Consider the following 1,695-nt stretch of genomic DNA (forward strand, 5'->3'; position numbering starts at 1 on the left):
CCACAACCATCATCACCCTTCTTACCATCATCACCAAGCGCCGGTGAGCACCACCAGCCCAGAAATGGGCGTCGGAAGTGGGCGACACTCTCTACCGGCGGAAGTTTCTCCCTATCAGGACAACAGCAGTAGTTGCTACTCTTTTGGCTCCACTTCAGCAGCATACGGCAGCGGCGGCAGAGGAGGAACCTCTAGAAAAACCGTAGCTGAAAAGCTTAAGCAGGATGAGCTGCTGCAGCAGTCAGACTTGCAGTCAGCAGCAGCAGCAGCAGCTCACTGCAGCTCAATGCTGATGCAGCAGCAGCAGCAGCTGTACAGCGGTGGCATTCCTGCACTGGAAAGCGAAGCTCAACATCACCACCACCAGCACCTCCATCACCCCCATCACCTCCACCAGCAGCATCAAACGAATTACCATCACCCCCACCATCAGAGCATCGGGGTGATCAGCACCAGTACCGGCGGGCAGGAGCAGTCACAGGGGGGGACGCAAACGACGGCGGACGCAGCGGGCGTCATCAGCAACTACCCGACGACGACGGCGGTGGTCCCCTCGGTGTCTGACATGCCGAACGTCGGTGGCAGTCTGAACATCTGCAGCAGCTCTACCAGCTCCAGCAGCTCTTTAGCGCCGCACAGTCGCCTCTACCTCGAAGCCTACCACCACCACGTCGGCGGCGGAATGAATGGCAGCACTTCCGGCGGTGCAGTCGCCGACTGTGCCGGTGCCGCCGACCTCGACCCGTCCACCGCCACCATCACCACCACGACGACCACCTCGGCGATGAACACCAACTCCAACAACTCCACCAGCAACAACAGCTGCAGCAGCTCATCGAAGGAGATCGCCAAGCCGCCCTACTCCTACATCGCACTGATCACCATGGCCATCAAGAAGGCGCCCGACCACAAGGTGACGCTCAGTGGAATCTATCAGGTAGGTGGAAGATTTAATCGGGAAAAATTTTGATAACAACTCGTTTTTGACCTTTGTTTCAACGCTTAACATTTTTTCCCGATTGTCATTTCCTTCTCCTTTTCCTCCCCAGTACATCATGGACGAGTACCCATTCTACCGGGACAACAAACAGGGCTGGCAGAACAGCATTCGCCACAACCTCTCCCTGAACGAGTGCTTCATCAAGGTGGCCCGGGATGATAAGAAGTCGGGCAAGGGCAGCTACTGGACACTCGATCCTGACTCGCTGAACATGTTTGAAAATGGCAGCTACCTCAGGCGACGACGACGCTTCAAGCGGAAAGGAGAGTGTGGCAAAGACGGAAGTGGTGAAGGAGGCCCAGGCAGAAAATCTAAAGTCGATCCGACGCAACAAGGCCCAGGCAGGCGGACCAGGGCAAACCGAGGGACCAAAGTGTCCAAAGCAGTGGCTCAGCAGCAGCAGCAGCAACAGCAACTTCAGCAGCAGTCTTTACTGGCAATCGTCGGCGGCGGCAATGATGACCACCATTTCAATCAGTCTGCCACCACCACCGCAGTCAACTGCTCTGAACAAGGCAGCAACAGCGTTTTGGTGAGCAATAATTTATCGGACGGGCACAACACCATCTCCTCTGCTTCGGCTTCGACCTCACTACAGCACGTCTTTGCAGCGGGCTGCGGTAGTTTGCAATCGCTCACATCACCGCCACCACCATTGCCACCACCACCGACACTGCAAACACATAAATTGTCTG

At 56.4% G+C, this 1,695-nt stretch overlaps 1 protein-coding gene across 1 annotated transcript; it reads left to right on the forward strand.

Moving 5' to 3' along the window:
- Positions 1-565: 565 nt before the first annotated feature.
- LOC108356029 (forkhead box C1-B-like) lies at positions 566-1,341 on the forward strand (the record flags this gene model as incomplete). Its single annotated transcript, XM_017607160.1, has 2 exons — positions 566-937; positions 1,050-1,341. Coding segments are annotated over exons 1-2 (664 nt in total), but the record flags the coding sequence as incomplete, so codon positions are not given.
- Positions 1,342-1,695: the final 354 nt, after the last annotated feature.

Source organism: Rhagoletis zephyria, unplaced genomic scaffold (assembly GCF_001687245.7).
Source record: "Rhagoletis zephyria isolate East Lansing unplaced genomic scaffold, Rhagoletis_zephyria_1.1 Rzeph_scaffold_53264, whole genome shotgun sequence".
NCBI lineage: Eukaryota > Metazoa > Arthropoda > Insecta > Diptera > Tephritidae > Rhagoletis > Rhagoletis zephyria.